Raw genomic sequence first — 17,573 nt, 5'->3', positions numbered from 1 at the left:
CCCTTTTTTGCAGACCTAGAGGAGTTGTGATTGTGACTTTTTTTTACACCTGCTTCTTAGCAAAAATGGTACTTAGCTTTTATATAGGAGCCTCAGACAGGTGGAACCAACTCTCAGAGCTTTAAAGAGTGCTTCGAGAATCGAGCCGAGGAATTAAATCGGCCCGAACCCATCCAGCAAGAAGAAGGCGAGAAGAAGACAACTAACATTGGAACGTTATGGTAAGAACATAACTTATTTTAAAAACTCCTATGGAGCATGCATACTGTCACGATTGTTAAGTATGCATATCTACTGCAGTGTAGACATCCTTCTTATAAATAGTCTGTATCACACCATCATCTAAAGTAATTTTGACATCAAGAAATATAGCCTCATTTTCTGAAACAGTCTCCTTAAATGTTAAAGCTAGTAGTTGTATTTAAATGTAACATAAATTCTGCCAAATCATCCAAAGAACCCTTCCATACCATAAAACTATCATTGACAAATCTTTGATAAAAACAAATGTTGTCATTCAAAAATTTAGATCCATCATGTATATATTGCAATTCCCATTGATGCAAAACTAAATTTGCATATGTATTAGCAACCGGTGTGCACATGGCAACACCGGTAAGCTGTAAGTATAATTGTTGGTCGAAGGTAAAAATATTATTGCTCAGCACTAAATCTAACAACAAGACAAATATTTCTTTGAACATAATTTACAGACATGGATCTTTGCGCCTGTCAAAATTCCTTTCCTAATGAATCTATCCGTGCTATCCACATCGTAATAAAAATGGATGCAGTTGTTTCTGTAAATAAACTGATATTGGTTCTGTTATCTATCCATTTCCTGAATTTATCTAAATTTGTACTGGATGAGTCTTGTTTTGCTTTACTAAGGAAGGGCCTGAGCTTTATACCTATGGCCAATCATGACTTAGTATCTGCCCTAACGGATTTGAAGCAGTTTGTTAGAAATATAAATCTTAAAATTTTGTTTAAATCAACTGCTTTGATGCCATCTATATGTAAGAGACACAGTACTTATATACCGATTAGTTTGCCAGTTACAACGGCCTTTCATGACTTATGTGAGATTGAGTTACAAAATTTATATGGTACTGACATCAAGAAAAAGTGCTATAATTTAACATATAGTGAATATACTGCTTTGAAAAATTTACAATTAAGTAATGATATAATTATCAAACAAGCAGATAAAGGGGACGCTGTGGTGATTATGGATCGTGACAAATATGTTTCAGCTGTCATTGATTTTCTTGATGATGATGATGCATTTAAGTGCATGTCTTATAATGATGTCAAGAAGCATATTAGTAATGTCAACTTGCATGTTTATGAATTACAGATTAATAGGGATATAGATTTAGATTTGTTTCATTTCTTTACTGTGCCATGTCCTACCATTCCCCAACTTTATGGTTTACCTAAAATTCATAAATCTTTGTTTAATCCACCCATGAGACCTATAGTGTCGGGAAATGGATGGATAACAGAACCAATATCAGTTTATTTACAGAAACAACTGCATCCATTTTTATTACTATGTGGAAATATATTAAAAGACACTGGCGATTTTTTGGGGAAATTATATGATTGGTTTAGTAGTTTGAATGTTATGAAGATTGATTTAGGGGAATACGTGTTTGTAACTATGGACATCGTGTCTCTTTTTACGGTTATACCGAACAGCTACGGGATAGATTCCATTAGGGAATTTTTGACAGTGCAAAGATCCATGTCTGTAAATTATGTTCAAAATATTTGTCTGTTAGATTTAGAGCTGAGCAATAATATTTTTACCTTCGACCAACAATTATACTTACAGCATACCGGTTGCTAATACATATGCAAATTTAGTTTTGCATCAATGGGAATTGCAATATATACATGGTGGATCTAAATTTTTGAATGACAACATTTGTTTTTATCAAAGATTTGTCGATGATTGCTTTATGGTGTGGAAGGGTTCTTTGGATGATTTGGTGGAATTTATGTTACATATGAATACAACTACTAGCTTCTTAACATTTAAGGAGACTGTTTCAGAAAATGAGGCTATATTTCTTGATGTCAAAATTACTTTAGATGATGGTGTGATACAGACTACTATTTATAAGAATGATGTTCACACAATTAGATACATACACAGTGACAGTATGCATGCTCCGCATGTTTTTATAGGTGTAGTTAAGGCTCAGTTTGCCAGGGTGAGTAGGCTTAATACGGCTAACTCATCTTTTTATGTGCAATTAGATGAAATGTTTAATGAATTCTTAGCAAGTGGGTATGACTGTCAAATGTTGTTAGAATTGAAGGCATATACAATACATAACAGAGAGACTGTATATAAACCTTTTTTTAGGAATAGTCAGGATGATTCCCAGTATATTTCTGAGTTGAATAGGTACTATACATAGGTTGGATAGAATTAGATATGTTTTGACTTTTTCAAATAGAACATATTCAATTAAACATCTTATAGAGAAGAATTGGCCAGTTTTGATGGCTTCTCTGAGATTAATAGGCTTCTAGGTAGTAAGCCATATTTTTCATACAGGAATATGAGAACTATAAAAAGTCGGATATGTTATAAGGATTTTAGTTTCAACCTTAATTCTAGATTGAGTATAAGCCAGTATACTTTGACTCGCTTTGGTAGTTTTAAATGTTTGAAATGCTCTTGTTGTGTGGATGTTGCGGATAGTCCTAACTATCTGTACGTTCACCCTACTACGAATAAGAGCTATAGGTTTAAATTTGTAGCGAATTGTGGTAGTACTAATGTTTATTTGGCTATGTGTGTAGTCTGCCCTTCATTTTATGTAGGGAAGACTACACGTAAGCTGAAAGATCGAATAATTGAGCACAAGTCTGAGATTAGAAGGGAGAGCGAGAATAATGCTTTATTTAAGCATATTAAGCTACATGGAGGCGATCATTGTTTTAAGTTTAGGGTTATAGATATGGTTACTCCATCTGTTAGGGGGGGGATATTAATAATTTCTTAGAGATTAAGGAGTATGAGTGGATAATTAGGCTAGCGGCTGACCACTCACCAGGCTTGAATTCCGCTGTTAGTTTGAAACCAATTTTGATGAAGATACAACGGACTAAGTTATTTAATTAGATATGTAATTTATGTATTTATTTTTTATGTTATATTTTTTATGTAATATTTTAAATGTTTGCTTGTATTCAAGTAGTTATGTTTTTGGTCATATGATGTTAGCTGCTGTCATGTGACTATTTAGGCTCCTATTTAAAGCATGTTGCTTTTTTAATGTTTTTTGTTAAGTATTGAAGAAGGGTTTTGCCTGAAAGCTTTGCTGTGTATAAAGTGTTTTGCTCAACGATTGGTGTGTTCTTTTACAACATTGGTTTCCAGCATTTGGTTGTGCGGATATACTTATACTTTTTTGCTGGTTCGTTGGCGTTTTTGTGGGGAGCCTTTTGCAGCCATGGAAACAACTTGTTTCTTGAAATCCCTTCTGGCGAAGGAGGTTAATCCCTTATTGAGCCTTGTATTTACTACCTCTGTGGAAATTGACAATATTACTAATTTTCGGTCGGAAGGTACTGTGACTTTTACTAAAAAGTTGGAACTGCTTGAAAGAAAGGTGGGCGCTTATAAATGCCTACAATAGCAACGGTTTAGTTTTTCTGCATATCTTGACATGGGCATAGTACCATGGGGATTGAGAATCCTAAAAATGCCGTTGTACGGTAATGCCTATCCGGACTTATTAAAATGTTGGCAACAACTAAATATTAAATTAAGTTTGGACTATATGATGTTAATGAATGACTTTTTTTCAAAGAGTGAGATGGAATTAAAAGAAGAAATCATTCAAATGCAAAATGAGCTTATGACTATGTCCTGCTTTTCCAACATGTTAACTATATATCAACAGATGTTGGACAGGTTGCATAATTTAGATGATCGCCTTGAAGCAGTTAAAAAACATAAATTACTAAGAGATATTGCCGATTTTCAAAAAGGGCATATATTTTCTTGGCCTAAAAGTGATTCTAAAGGCGTTTTTGTTAAGATGGTTCCTTCTAAGGGTACATATTCTGGTTCTACTTCCATTAATTCTTTAGATGAATTTCCTGAAGCAGGGACTATTTCTGCTTCAAATTTTGTTTCATCTGCTACGCCATTGGATCAATTGCTTGTAACCGCACCTTCCGTGTCGACGTCGTTATCAGCTGAGAAGGATTCTAATGCGAGTGACGTAGTCTCTGTGATCTATGGGGAAGCACCATGGGAAGAACAAGAGAGTGGTAAATCATCTACGAAGAAGACCGAGCAGCTGGTTTTGAATTTTTCTCAAAGATGCTTTCAGTTGGGTCAACCGGAGAAGGTGCAGGACAACAAAACAATGAGGGACAAATCTCTAACGAGACAATTATCCGGCTTGGTCAAACGCAAGAATTACAGCCCTATGGGGCAAGGGAAGATGAGCCGGAGATAAATAAAGGTATCCTGAATTTATCTAAATTTGTACTGGATGAGTCTTGTTTTGCTTTACTAAGGAAAGGCCTGAGCTTTTTATACCTATGGCCAATGATGACTTAGTATCTGCCCTAATGGATTTGAAGCAGTTTGTTAGAATTATAAATCTTAAAATTTTGTTTAAATCAACTGCTTCGATGCCATCTATATGTAAGAGACGCAGTACTTATATACCGATTAGTTTGCCAGTTACAACGGCCTTTCATGACTTATGTTAGATCGAGTTAAGAAATTTATATGGTACTAACATCAAGAAAAAGCGCTATAATTTAACATATAGTGAATATACTGCTTTGAAAAATTTACAATTAAGTAAAGATATAATTATCAAACAAGCAGATAAAGGGGGGGCTGTGGTGATTATGGATCGTGACAAATATGTTTCAGCTGTCATTGATTTTCTGATAATGATAATGCATTTAAGTGTATTTCTTATAATGATGTCAAGAAGCATATTAGTAATGTCAACTTGCATGTTTATGAATTACAGATTAATGGGGATATAGATTTAGATTTGTTTCATTTCTTTACTGTGCCATGTCCTACCATTCCCCAACTTTATGGTTTACCTAAAATTCATAAATCGTTGTTTAATCCACCCATCAGGCCTATAGTGTCGGGAAATGGATGGATAACAGAACCAATATCAGTTTATTTACAGAAACAACTGCATCCATTTTTATTACGATGTGGAAATATATTAAAAAACACTGGTGATTTTTTGGGGAAATTATATAATTGGTATAGTAGTTTGAATGTTATGAAGATTGATTTAGGGGAATACCTGTTTGTAACTATGGACATTGTGTCTGTTTTTACAGTTATACAGAACAGCTATGGGATAGATTCCATTAGGGAATTTTTGACAGCGCAAAGATCCATGTCTGTAAATTTATGTTCAAAATATTTGTCTGTTAGATTTAGTGCTGAGCAATAATATTTTTACCTTCGACCAACAATTATACTTACAGCTTACCGGTGTTGCCATGGGCACACCAGTTGCTAATACATATGCGAATTTAGTTTTGCATCAATAGGAATTGCAATATATACATGATGGATCTAAATTTTTGAATGACAACATTTGTTTTTATCAAAGATTTGTCGATGATTGTTTTATGGTATGGAAGGGTTCTTTGGATGATTTGGCGGAATTTATGTTACATTTAAATACAACTACTACCTTCTTAACATTTAAGGAGACTGTTTCAGAAAATTAGGCTATATTTCTTGATGTCAAAATTACTTTAGATGATGGCGTGATACAGACTACTATTTATAAGAAGGATGTTCACACGAGTATACATACACCGTGACAGTATGCATGCTCCGCATGTTTTTAAAGGTGTAGTGAAGGCTCAGTTTGCCAGGGTGAGTAGGCTTAATACGGCTAACTCATCTTTTTATGTGCAATTAGATGAAATGTTTAATGAATTCTTCGCAAGTGTGTATGACCGTCAAATGTTGTTAGAATTGAAGGCATATACAATACATAGTAGAGAGACTGTATATAAACCTTTTTTTAGGAATAGTCAGGATGATTCTCAGTATATTTCTGAGTTGAATGGTACTATACATAGGTTGGATAGAATTAGATATGTTTTGACTTTTTCAAATAGAACATATTCAATTAATCATATTATAGAGAAGAATTGGCCAGTTTTGATGGCTTCTCGTGAGATTAATAGGCTTCTAGGTAGTAAGCCATATTTTTCATACAGGAATATGAGAACTATAAAAAGTCGGATATGTTATAAGGATTTTAGCCTCAACCTTAATTCTAGATTGAGTATAATCCAGTATACTTTGACTCGCTTTGGTACTTTTAAATGTTTGAAATGCTCTTGTTGTGTGGATGTTGCGGATAGTCCTAACTATCTGTACGTTCACCCTACTACGAATAAGAGCTATAGGTTGAAATTTGTAGCAAATTGTGGTAGTACTAATGTTGTTTATTTGGCTATGTGTGTAGTCTGCCCTTCATTCTATGTAGGGAAGACTATACACGTAAGCTGAAAGATCGAATAATTGAGCACATGTCTGAGATTAGAAGGGAGAGTGAGAATAACGCTTTATTTAAGCATATTAAGCTACATGGAGGCAATTAATATTTTAAGTTTAGGGTTGTAGATATGGTTACTCCATCTGTTAGGGATGGGGATATTAATAATTTCTTAGAGATTAAGGAGTATGAGTGGATAATTAGGCTAGTGGCTGACCATTCGCCAGGCTTGAATTCCGCTGTTAGTTTGAAACCAATTTTGATGAAGATACAACGGACTAAGTTATTTAAGTAGATATGTAATTTATGTATTTATTTTTTATGTTATATTTTTTATGTAATATTTTAAATGTTTTAAATGTTTGCTTGTATTCAAGTAGTTATGTTTTTGGTCATATGATGTTAGCTGCTGTCATGTGACTATTTAGGCTCCTATTTAAAGCATGTTGCTTTTTTAATGTTTTTTGTTAAGTATTGAAGAAGGGTTTTGCCCGAAAGCTTTGCTGTGTATAAAGTGTTTTGCTCAACGATTGGTGTGTTCTTTTACAACATTGGTAAATATAATACCCAGAGGCTATTCAATTCCTTTTCCCTCCCCAATGTTCCACCCTGTCAATGGGACTTAGTAGCCATAGAAATTTCAAAGCTGATTGAAAAAATAAGAATCATCCAACCGTCCCCACAACCAATTAAAATCTGAAGTGTACTCCATGTTCTTTTTAGTACCAAAGAAAAACTGGGATCTCAGACCCATTTTTGGGTTTTAGTCACCTAAACCAGTTTGTGAAACAAAGATCTGGATGGTCACAGTGCAATCCATTTTACCTCTGTTGAAGAACGATGATTGAATGTGCTCCATAGATCTCTAGGACCCCTACTAGATTCCTCTGTTTCCAGCTGGAAGCCAGTCACCACCAGTTCCGGGCACTACCATTCGGTCTCCACACAGCCCCTAGGGTGTTCACCAAAATCACGTCAGTGGTAGCATCGCACCTGCACCTACTGGGAATCCAAGTCTTCTGTACCTTGACGATTGCCTCCTCACAGCTATTACTGAACATGTCCTGTTAAGCCTCCTGGACCAGGTACTGCAGTTGCTTCTGGACTTAGGAATATCTGGAAAAACTACCAAAATGTTAACTAATTCTAACACAGTGCATAGAGTTCATAGGATTCCACCTAGACACCAAACTGCAAATAGTCAACCCTCCCCAGTCCAAAGTTCTGTCACTTCTTCTCACCGCTTTAGATATACTGCATCACCTATCACCATCACTGAGGTTAGTTTTGAGTCTTTTAGGTCTCATGGTATCCACAATGCTAATGGTCCCTTTTGCCAGATACTACAGGAGAGTACAGCAATGGACTTTAACAGTCCATTAGTCTCAATCCATTCACCCCTTACATTCAAAAATCTGAATTACACAGATCTGCAAACAACATATCGCTTGGTGGATAACATCCCCAACTGTGACTGAGGGTTGCCCTTTCCAGATGGAATCGCCGATTGTAACAGTGACCACAGATGCCTACTTTCTAGGTGGGGTGGGTCATTTCGACGGGAAAATGGTCCAAGGTACATATCACCATTAGACGTCATTCTTCATGTCAGTGTCTTGGAGTTGATAGTGGTCCTCCTACTATTGCAGGTATTTGAGGACCTCCTTCCCAACTGTGTGATTTTCATACCAACGGACAAAATAACAGTGATATGGTACATCAACAAGCAAGGGAGGAACCTGTTCTTATCCTCTGTGTCAAGAGGCTCTGAGAGTCTGGCAATGAATGAGGTCTTCACAATGCTTTCTGATAGCAATCCACATCCTGGGGTTATCCAGTGTACTTCTGGGCAAATTGAGCAGAACAGTTTGGATGCCTCACAAGTGGTCCCTCAATCCTACAGTGACACATGTAATTTTCAGTCACTGAGCCCAACCTTACTGCAACCTCTTTGCATCCTATCTAAACAACAAATGCAGCAGGTATTTTGCCCTTATCAGGCCACAAGGACAGTCACCAAGGGATGTTCTGGTCCACAGTTGGCTCCCGGGCCTCCTGTATGCCTTTCCTCCTTTGCCCGTAAAGAATACATTCATACAGAGAGCAAGACAGTGCAGGGCCTCATTGCCACTTTTTGGCCCTGACAGACATGGTTCCCCAACCTGTCACTTCTATTACTACATTCCCATGGATGCTGGATTAGTATCCAAACCTACTGACTCACCCATCCAGACTGCCTCCCCTTGTCAAGGAGTCACTGAAGTTTACCACATGGTTCCTCCAGTTTTAACCATAGCTAGAGGTACCAGGCTTTCTCGTGCAGTAGTCAGTATTCTTTCTGCTTCTCTGAAACTGTCCACTAGAAAAAATAGAGTAAATGGAAGAGATTCTTGATTTGGGCCTACCCCAAAGGCCTGGATCTGTTTTCAGTATCTGTTCCATCCATATTAGAATTTGTATATGATCTTTGTGATGAAGGTTCCAGCATTGCCACCATCAAGGCACAGCTGGCTACAATTTCAAATTTCCATATTAGACATAAAGACATTCCAGTAGCTTCACTGAAAATTTCAAAAGAATTCCTGAAAGGTGCCTTCCTGCTAAGACTTCCCATTAGAGACTCTGCCACCTCCATGGGACATCATCATTATGGTACAAGCTCTGACTCGGACTCCATTTAAAAGAGCTACCACTGCAGATCTATAATTCCTAATTTGGAAAACAATTGTCTTAGTGGCAGTGACATCAGGCAAAAGAATCTCGGCATTACAGGCCCTTTCAGGTAAGCCTCCACTTTCACAAAAGCGGAGTTTCCCTTAGAACTAATGCATTCTTTATTCCTACGGTGGCATCCAAGGTTAATTTAAATCAATAAATAAACTTGCTTGTATTTTTTCCAAGGTAGTCAAACATAGGAGAACACTTGCTGCATATGTTCGATGTACACAGGAAACTCAGATTCTATAGCCACAGGACAAAATAATTCAGAAAAGACGATTGTTTATTTAATTTTCTAAAACAAAGTTGGGGAAGGTAGTGACTAAGCTTACTTAATCCAAATAGCTTTCAGATTGTATCTGCTTTGTCTATAATATGAATTTGCCCTTAAAGGGTAAACCAAATGCCTTTTCAACCAGAACAGTTTCTACTTCAACAACATTTAACGTTTATCCATTGATGACATTTTTCCCACAGCCACCTGGGCTATGATACGCACCTGTGTGTCTCATTATAAGCTGCACACTCGATCCAGATTATGCTCCTCCTTTGGTTCCACCATACCCAGGGGTGTCATTCTTTGATACCACCCAGTTTGATAGCTTAGAATTCTGTCCTATACATTTGAAATGGAAAAAATTGACTACATCAGATACGAAAGTTATGCACCATAACATTGCATCCATGTTGTCAGATTTTCATCCACTTCAAACTCCCTCCTTCCTACCCCCTTACAAATTGTCACCTATGGCTTCAAGATGATTGAGTGGATTTTATCCCATGTCTTCGCATGGTTGTGTAAGACTGTACCCACTATTCCTCATCAACTTGGGACTGTCTAAATTAAGGGTCCTTTTATGTAGCATGTTCTTATATATCACAGAAAATGGAGGGCAAACTTGATCTGAGTATCTAAGGTAGAGTCTAAGGAATTATAGGTAGGGGAGAAGTCAGACATCTGAATCCTATAAAGCTTCAAAGTCTGCACCAAGGTCGGTTCCATAAACCCATAAGTTTGAGCAAGATAAAAATCAGACAACATGGAGTAAGTACATAACTTTCATTTACAGTGTGTAGATGACAAATGCCTCTTGAGTCATGTCATTTTTGAACACAGTGTCTTGTTTGTAGATAGCTTTATTGGAGCCCCTGTCCCTCGATGTTTGATTTCATATCCTTCTGTCAGTCTTTAATGAGGCTGTCAGATATGGTTCTTTGCAAATGTCAGCTTTTCTGCTGATGAATCTTCTGAAGCATCCCATCACCCATGGTTTCCACTTTTATTTTCAACATAATTTTATTAAGTAATTCAACTTTATACAATATTAAATGCAGATGGTTCTCCACATACCTATCGGTGACATAAAAAAATGTATATTTAAGTGACCAACAAAAAAATTACACGAGAAAAGAAACTCTGTATACACAGAAAGTAACATTTGTTCTCATGTCACTCTCATCCCATACACTTGGAATATTTAATAGTTTACTAATTAGTTACACACATGCTTGGTTGAGACTCTCCATTTCCCTTTAAGATTTTCAGACTGCAACAAATCATTAATCACAAAGTCATTTCACAATCTGCTTTGAAATGAGAGATGGTAGAGTTGATAAAGCTTCCTACAGGTAATGAATATTCAGCAGCTGAATACCTGGGGAAATTACACATTTTAATTTTGTAGTTATTGACTTATTTCCACTAGGATAATTAAAGTCAACTTGCACAACTTGTGTCTAACTCATCACCACTTTTCCATAAGGACAGCAGAAAAACTCTGTCTGTTAATTATTTCAGTTTATAACTACTGAATTGGCTTTTGAGTAAGACCATGAAGGGCTAAAATGGTCCAGAAATGTCTTTCCAATACCTAATTTCCATATCTGGATAATGCAGACACTACAAGGGGATATCAGTAAATATCCTGCACAATTTACTGGGAGTATGAAAAACTTTTTTTCATAGGGAGGGGGGAGGATCTGCTCCTACCACTTGCCAACTATTAGTCCCTCTCTCAGCCAGTCATCCCATTTGTTTCCTAAAGGGCTAGAGTGGACTGAGACGGGTCATCCTCCAGACATCCATCAGGGTGGCTCATGTCTTTTCTGTTTTTCTCCCCAGCCCTGAGTGTGCACTCAGCACAGCTCTGGGGGGGGGGGGTATGGACTAGACTGACCAAATAGAACATGCCTGACTTCCCAAGAAGCATTGCTTCCAAGCAGCCCTTTCCCTTAACCCCTACAGCACAGACTGTGATCTCATCTTGTCTCCACCAGAGAGATCACACTGCCCTATTTGCCTCCAAGTGCATGTATCCCCCACTACCGCTAAGACGTGAGCAGACCACACCTCTTCACTCATCCCCCTCCTTGCTTGGTTTCTCCAGTGTCAGCACCTCTAACCCTGGTTACCTGAGTCTCAGTCAGAGCTTCATCCCTCAGTGCCATAGAGCCAGACAAGTATGGAAAAAATTTTCAAAGCATTGCCAAAGTACCCAAATTGTAAGGATTTCTAGGCCTTTTGGAAAGAAGGAAGAACTGACAGAATACAGTATATTTTTAAGTAATCACGCGGTGGTGCAGTGGTAGCGTTGTTGCCTCACAGCAAGAGGTTCTCCCGTTCGATTCTCGGCTAGAGTGCGGGGAGTGCCATCTGTGTGGAGTCTGCATGTCCTCCCCACGGTTGGGTGGGCATTCGAAAGACATGCGTAAATGGGCGTGCCTTCATTGAAGGTTGAACATCGAGCTGGCACCTCGGCATTCGTCAAAATCTACTGCCAATCATTAGCAGACTGGAGTTCCGCCGTGGCGACCCCTAACCGGGAAAAGCTGAAAGACAACAACAACAACTTTTGGGGATATGAGTGTGCCTGTACCAACACATGCTGTTGTATAACATGTCAGGTGCTTAACCTCCTGCATCCACCAAACCTTTTTTATTGCATGCACAGTTCGTATCTTGCCCTTTGTGAGAAAAGTCCTGCTCTTGCATGCGTAAACAACATAATGCCTGTATGGCTGTCAGATTACCATCTAAGGCCTGCATTGACTGTGTGTGTACAATTCCGGGAAGTGCATAAGGTCATCAACTGCTGTAAGTGTCAGAGGTTAATCCCAATTACTCAAGACATGAAAAAGGGAGCAAGCTGTTGACTTTTTCTCTTCATGACCAAGAAAATGGTAGTGGTATACAGAGACCAGTGGGGAGACCCTCTTCACAGCCTTGGGCAGCCTTCTTAATAAAGGTCTATTGTTCAACTTCTCCCTCTAGAACACTGTAGGTGGTAAGTTTGCGAGAGACTAAAACATGAAGCAGTCTTCAGATTGCAGTTGTGGGTGAGGGGATTAATAGAGATTCTGCCTTAGCTTCTACATTCATGTATATCCTGAGGGTCTTACAGGACTCTGCCTCTGATGAGCATGTGTTCCCCATGGTCAAGCAGTCTTAGTCTTATACCATACAAAGATCTTTTGAGTCATACAGTCATAGATCAGTGGTACTCAGGAAGAAGGATGTTTCTTCTTTGATAAAGCTCCATGTCTGCATGGACTAACAGGTCCAGGTGAAGTGAGTTCATGAGATCATCCCATGCTAAGGGTAACACTTCAAAGCTCTGAACTTCAAGCATGTGTTTTATGCCTGATGGGAGTTGAGCTGCAGGTACAAAAATGATAATTACAAAGGTAGGTTTGAAACCCATGCCAGACCCACTGCAGATCTCTTCTCATGCACATGATCATTTACTGATTCATGCTTACAAATTTTGTTGCACATATTTATGCTTTCAAGCTCACTCCATGGGTGCTGAAGCCATAATACACCCTTGCAGTCCAGTGCTTCTAATGGTTTGTAAGCTGCTGAGGATATTCTGTCTGTAGCAAACAAAGGTCAGTGAGTCCACATCCCCATCAGTTGTCTGCCCTGTATGACCTTCTGTGGAGGCACTGTTAAACTTATGACAAGTATCTTGGACTAACTACAGCCCTTGATCTTTCTCTGTAGAGCTTTGAGGCACTGTGACTGTATCCACTGTGTCCTTGAGAAAGCCCATACCCACAAAAAAGCTACCACCTGATTGACCAGAGCAGTGTACTAAATACTGAAATGTTGAGTCATGTGTGAGTTCTTCCGTCAACATTGACTTCAGACACTCCACATTTTTCCCACTTTACTACCGGGCAAGATGTTTCAGACTTTGAATAAATGTAGCAAGAGTTCACTCCTCTGTAACACTGGGGTTTAGAGCCCACCACTGTTCACACCCCTGTCACATTTCTATCCCACCTGTTTAGGAAATCTCTGGTCAAGCACAAGGTCCTTCCTTACCTTAGGGTCAATGAGGATATCTGTGAAATTAATAGTCAAGATGCGAGAGAATGAGATAAAAACGGTGATGTATAGTCAATGAGCAGGGAAGTCTCCAGGAACAGATGTTATTCCTGTGGAAATTTGGAAGTTAAGAGGGGGAAAAGTGATAAACATTTGGAATATTTTAACAAAATTTTAAAAGGAAGGACAGTACCACAAATTTGGAAGAAAGCTGTGGTGGCTCTACTACTCAGAGGGCAAAGACCTTTTAAATCCTGCTTCAAGTAGACCAGTTTTGGGTTTGAATCACAACTGTGAAGTATCTGTGTCAGTATTAATCAAGAGAAGTGAATGGCTAAAGTGTTGCCAAAATTGATTGATACTGATCTATTTTTTTCTTTTTTCTTTTTTTGTTTGGAGGGGAGACAAACATTTGACAATACTAACAGAATGATGAGCCAAAGGGAAGCAGAGTGCAAAGAAGGAATTCACTAGAGTTACCTGGGATTTCATGAGAAGGGCAATGGAGCATATGCTTTTTCTGATAGAATAATGAGGCTAATAAGGGAGATATACTAAGGGTCAGAGGCAAGAATCAAGGTGGGAGAGTTCCTCTTTTTACTCTTTAGCAAGCCTGGTTTGAATAGAGGAACCAGCCCAGGGTGTCTTCTTTCTCCTTTGTTACTTGCTTTGTATACAAATTTAGGGATATAACTATAATGGTACTCAAGAAAAGTAAGCTTTATTTGCAGATAATAGTTTGTACTTGAAAAATCCAGTAAAGGACATTTTGATGTTTTGGAACATTGAGACAGTTTCAAGTCTTTTGGGATATAAAATTAATGAAGATAAAACAAAGGCAGTAACGGTAAAGTATGTACCCACACATAAATTAGTTCAGCAATACCCATATTCATGAGGATGTGATAAGATCAAATGTTTAGGTGTATGAATTAAAAAGGATTCTGCTATGGCAGCTGAAGATATGTGGAAAGAGCCTAAACAAAAGAAGATGCAAAAATTGAGAAACTGAAAGCTCTTGATTATGGATAGCAAGATACAAGCAGTGTAAGTATGTTATTCCCTTTAGTTTTACATACAGATCAGGCATGTTTTTCTCAACCACAGGAGAATTTGTGGATTAATTGAAGGAATTTATTTAGAGGGGAAGAGAGCGAGTGTTAAATGGGATAAGTTGATCCTCCCCATTGAACAAGCTAGGCAAGGTTACTTGATTTGAAGGGATTCTGTATGCAGTTAAAGCTCAGACACTGGTCAGATACATATCACAAGCATAAGGTTATAAATCAAAGTGGAATGGGGTGATGAAATTGGGGGTTGGAGTTTGAGAAATAAGGAGAGAGTAAGATTTTGGATATAGACCCTTAAGGAGACTCAACAGTCATACATAATATTATATTCATAAATAGGAGAAGGCATTCTAAGAACTAAGCAGAAACAGGAATGGAGAAATATTTTACCAATAGGGATGGCTGGAAGTAGGGGTAAGGAAAATAGGAAAAAGTCTGTTGACTTTGAGGACTGTGGCATGATTTTTGGTTTGGTTAACTCCTCTGGGACATGTATGACAGGATGTTTGGAGTACACTATTGCAATCTAGTGCCAGTACTGTGAAGGTATTGTAATAGCATGAAGAAAGGCTGCTTGGTAAAGACTAAACCTCTGTGCCAGTATGAGGATTCACATCATCCAAACTAATTCTTATGGCAGGAGATAGGGTTGTGTAAGTTGATGTACGCTAAAGCTAGTGGGATTGGACTGGTTGTATACTTCCACTACATTTGCAGACATCCAAAATGAAAAAAAAATGTTGACACCTTAATAAAAGCTTTTACATCTACTGACCAGTGCCAAATCCACATGCAGGAAAGAAATGACCAATACCTGCTGAGTATGCAACAACAGATAGCCACTGAACTAGCCATCCACCTGACTGTGTAACTTAAAACCGAGCATGCTTTTGATGAAGATGGGAGCAGAAAATAATGTGTAAGTATGTCTTCTGACAGGTGTGTAACTTGGGAGGTCTTGACCCCAAGGTGAATGAATCAGAGCTTTGTCATCACATCTGATTGGAGACCCCTGCTTCCAAAGGTCTATATGGACAGTGAGATATATGACTGTATGCTGACAAAAAATCTGACAGTGGCCCCTTAAGTAACTTAGCTGCACATTTTCTAAGGACACACTAATGAAGCCACAAATGGCTAATTTAATTTGTATTTTAAGACTATGGTTTGAATACTGTAAATACAATTTTAGAAATTCTAGGTGTAAGCTATTCTTAAAAGGGCACTCCCCAGCCACTCATGAAAGTAAATGTCTCAATATAATCTTAAATGTAGTACAAGTAGAAGATGAAACAGTTAACCAGAGCAGATGCATTTCATATCCTTACTTTGAGTTGAGAAGTGAGATGATTGATGAACAAGGTGACCAGATGAAGAGAACAAATAATAAGCCAGTTATTAGGGTTACAGCCTTTAAGAATGCATAATAAAATTGGCACATAGAATATGTGAGGATATCTGGGATGCAAAAAAACCAAGGCTAGAATTTTAGCTAGATTTTAATGCCCGAAATAATGAAAAAAGTAGAAAATTTCTTTGCCACTTGCCCAAAATGTCAGAAGATGGCACCCAATCCAGGCTTTACAAACCATTTGATACCCCTGCCTATAACATAAGTCAAATTTAAGGGAATAACAATAGGCATTGCAGGTTCACTTGTAAATTCCAGTAATGATCACCATACCAGTGTATACTAGTGATTGCCGACCATGCAAGCAAATTTCCTGAAAGAGTGTTTTTGTGGAAAGTAAATGCCAAAGCTGTAGCAAAACATTAGTGATAATTTTTCCAGGGTACAAATACCTGAAGAAATAATATTGAACACGGCACCCCATTTAACTCTAAACATATGCATGAGCTTTGCCATTTGTTAAAGTGAAACAGCTGAGGACCTTTGTATACTACCCTCAGATGGGCAAGTTGAATGTCTTAACAAAACCTTAAAGTCCATGTTAAGGAAAGCAGTAGAAGAAGTTGGGAAAATTGGGACCAGCTGCTTCCCTGTCTTCTCTTTGCTGTGAGGGAGGTGTCTTGACCCCTCAACAAGGTGAACTACATTCAAACTCTTACATGGCAGACACACCCAAGGCATTTTGGACATAGTTAAAGAAATATGGGAAGTGGAAATACCCCTTAAGAGAATAATAGAACACTCTACTGAACTGGAGGAAGGATTCAATATTTTAATAATGTTAGTAAAGGAGTTCATGGAAAGGACACAAAGTGCACAGAAGGCATGTAATGCAAACACTCATCTTGTCCACAGCAGGGGGCACATTCATTGCCTTTATGCCCACTGCCAGGAACATGTTCCTAGTAAGTTAGCAAGGACCTTTAAAATCACAGGGAAACCAGTAAAGTGAATTATAAAGTAGAGAAAGGAAACTAGAGCAAATATACCACACAAAAATGTTCTAAAGCCTTGGAAGAAATAAACTTTCTGTAGAGGCTGTCACAGCATGTCCTGAAGTCACAATAGTTGAAATATTTGAAATGTCCCTTTAACAAGAAGGTAAGGAATCTGTACTTAAAGACAGGAACATATTCTCAAGAGTTACCTGGCAGTCTCAATTTAATCAGACAAAATATTGAAATTCTGTCTGGTGAAAAAGTAAATCTAAAGCCATACCAGGTAGCAAGACTCTCAAAACCAAGCAGCTAGGGAATAGGCACAGAAAATGCTCAAACTCATGTCTACAGAAGAATCCCTTAATGAGTGGAATAATGTTATTGTATTGGTACCCAAGCAATAGATCCAATACCGTTTTGTAATTACTTTAGAAAACTAAATTGTAGCTCCAAATTGAGTCCTGCTCTATGCCCCTCGTGGCTGAACTAGTTTAAAGTTTGGGCTAGGCAAGATTTCTGTTAGAATTTAATAGATATTGTCAAACCCTGTTAACACTTGAAACCAAAGTGAAA

At 38.0% G+C, this 17,573-nt stretch overlaps 1 protein-coding gene across 1 annotated transcript in view; it reads left to right on the top strand.

The window, feature by feature from the left end:
- LOC122808516 (sorting nexin-19-like) overlaps positions 1-17,573 on the top strand; it is a 501,608-nt gene that overhangs the window by 80,970 nt on the left and 403,065 nt on the right. Inside the window, exons 3-5 of the mRNA XM_044079471.1 lie at positions 714-1,386; positions 1,949-2,222; positions 3,834-4,379. Of these exons, the coding sequence (XP_043935406.1) occupies positions 714-1,386; positions 1,949-2,222; positions 3,834-4,379 (1,493 nt within the window). The remainder of the gene's footprint in view (positions 1-713; positions 1,387-1,948; positions 2,223-3,833; positions 4,380-17,573) is intronic.

This window comes from Protopterus annectens, chromosome 8.part0 (assembly GCF_019279795.1).
Source record: "Protopterus annectens isolate FY-2018-M chromosome 8.part0, PAN1.0, whole genome shotgun sequence".
Taxonomy (NCBI): Eukaryota; Metazoa; Chordata; order Ceratodontiformes; family Protopteridae; genus Protopterus; species Protopterus annectens.
This window is presented reverse-complemented; position numbering and strand designations above follow the sequence as displayed.